The sequence below is a fragment of the Miscanthus floridulus genome, chromosome 3 (assembly GCF_019320115.1).
Source record: "Miscanthus floridulus cultivar M001 chromosome 3, ASM1932011v1, whole genome shotgun sequence".
Classification (NCBI taxonomy): Eukaryota; Viridiplantae; Streptophyta; class Magnoliopsida; order Poales; family Poaceae; genus Miscanthus; species Miscanthus floridulus.
In genome coordinates this window covers 93,807,946-93,810,168 of record NC_089582.1, presented here as the reverse complement: position 1 = coordinate 93,810,168, position 2,223 = coordinate 93,807,946, and the positions used below count along the sequence as shown (strand labels likewise).

General features: G+C 47.8%; 1 protein-coding gene across 1 annotated transcript; it reads left to right on the top strand.

Annotated features, from left to right (window-relative positions):
- Positions 1-1,049: 1,049 nt before the first annotated feature.
- On the top strand, positions 1,050-1,960 carry LOC136546154 (uncharacterized). Its single transcript, XM_066538125.1, has one exon. It carries the CDS (start codon positions 1,127-1,129, stop codon positions 1,643-1,645), a length of 519 nt encoding a protein of 172 aa, XP_066394222.1. The 5' UTR covers positions 1,050-1,126; the 3' UTR covers positions 1,646-1,960.
- Positions 1,961-2,223: the final 263 nt, after the last annotated feature.

Genomic DNA, 2,223 nt, shown 5'->3' with positions numbered 1-2,223 from the left:
AAAAAAATGCTAAGAGCTAACTTATGAGTCAACCATTACGGGTGCCCTAGCTAAGCTCTGGTTTTGTGGTACTCCGATCGACAGCTACTTTATATATGTACTATATATACCAAGGAGTAAAACAACTTTTTTTTTTTGCTTCAATAGCTCCGGCTTCCCTAGTGTGGTCCATCTGATGGTTGTGGACCTCGCCCGTTGGTAGCAATAGCAACAACTAACCTTTTCTTGCTTTCTTTTTTTTAGGGGAACTAACCTTTTCTTTTACAAGGAATAGCAACGACTAACTTGTGTTGGAGAGAGGAGAGCGAGGGATTTAACAGTTTTTGTACCCTTGAACGATGGAATTTAACTCGTTGTTGACCGGGTTTCCACAAATATATATTTATTGCATATTATCTACTTTTGCCTTATTGATCCCCATTCAACACCTTGCCTTCAGAGAATCATGTTTCTGTTATTATCCTAATGTCTTACTAATCTCAGTTACATGGATGGTACCTCTGCCCCTTGACAAACAAGTCACAAACCCTGTGAAGCTGCTAACCCCACTTTCGCAAACAAAGCTGGATCCTCATTTAGGTGATGCTGAAATTAAACATTAGCATTCTGGGCAAAAGGTCATGCATTGTAGGACTTTCTGGAAAAGGTTTCTTTGCCTCTCCGTTAGACGTTGTCTTCTCTTTTATTGTTGCTGGTATTCTTCTGGCAGTGTTGTTGTAAGTGAGGTGTTGTTGATAGATTTGTCGTAGTCGATGTAGGTTCCTTTTGTAACCTCCTCTGAGGCCATTGTTTGCTCATTCTGAAACTTCTTTTTTATCAATATAATCGGTAGCGTTTTTTCCCTAATTCGTTAAAAAAAGTAAACATCAGCCAAAGCCATCGAGGCACTACCATGATCCAACTTTATTGAACCATCTGGTACAGAATATTTACAATTGTCAAGTTTGAAATATGAAGCTATGATTTCGACCATAACTGCACAAGGCAAGACAAAAGGCCGTATATATACTCCAATCCAGACAGACGACGGAGAAGATAAGCCCCAGACTTCGGTCCACTCAGAGAACCTCTCGCTCGCCTGGTCCAACTCCAATCCAGCAAGGCGGGCAAACGAGACGAGACAACCATGGCGTCTCTAGCCCTCCGCCCCATCATACCGGCCACCGCCGCTTCATCCACGACCCTCGCGGTCGTCGTTGGCTCCCGCTCCCGCTCCCGCCACGCTGCCGCACTCCACCGCGGCTTTCGCCCGCGGCGCCTCATCACCTGCAAGGCGGAGCCGAGCGGCGGCGACAGCACTCTGGAGCTGGCCGCAGGGGCCGCCGGACTGGCATCGAGCGCGGTCGTGGCGTGGTCCCTCTACACGCTGAAGACGACGGGGTGCGGCCTCCCTCCAGGCCCCGGCGGCGCCCTCGGCGCGGCGGAGGGGGTCAGCTACCTCGTCGTGGTGGGCCTAGTCGGGTGGTCCGCCACCACCAAGGTGCGCACTGGGTCGGGCCTCCCGGCCGGCCCCTACAGGCTCCTCGGCGCCGCTGAGGGCGTTGCCTACCTCACCATCGCGGCCATTGCCGTTGTCTTCGGCCTGCAGTTCTTGCAGCAGGGGTCCATCCCGGGTCCGTTGCCATCAGAGCAGTGTTTTGGTTGACTCTGTAACTCATTCGGGTGATGTTTGTTACCGAGTGTGCGCTGCTATACACTGCACGCTCGTCCCAAAATAAGTGACGTTTTAGGTTTTCGTGCCACAAGTTTAACTCGATTTGTAGAAAATACATGCAATATTTATATCTTCAAATAAATTTGTTAAAAAACTAGACAAAAAGATCTTTTCGATGATACTAGTTACTTAGCATAAATATTTATATATTTTAATATATAATTGTCGGTAGTCGTTTCTCGAGAAACGAGAACGTCACTCATTTTGGGACGGAGGGAGTACTCCGTATCTGTTTAACTTTTATTATTACTACCACATATGCATATCCGTCGGTGATTGTAAATTTGTAGTGTGTTTCAGTTGCTGTTTGGTTCCATGTGTGCGAGAGGCAATGTAAATGGGACAGCAAGAGCTTTGCCCGTAGAGAAAAAACAAACAAACAGAGAAAGGCGTAATTACAAAGGAAAAAGGCCCACAAAACGTAGACACTGAAAAGGGACAAAGGAAAAAGGCCCCCGGTCCTGCCCCAAAACGTAGGCACTGAAAAGGGTCGCGCGACCAGGGTGACT

Excerpts from the sequence above, each read along its gene's own strand:
- LOC136546154 (XM_066538125.1), top strand. The coding sequence starts at position 1,127 with ATGGCGTCTCTAGCCCTCCGCCCCATCATACCGGCCACCGCCGCTTCA.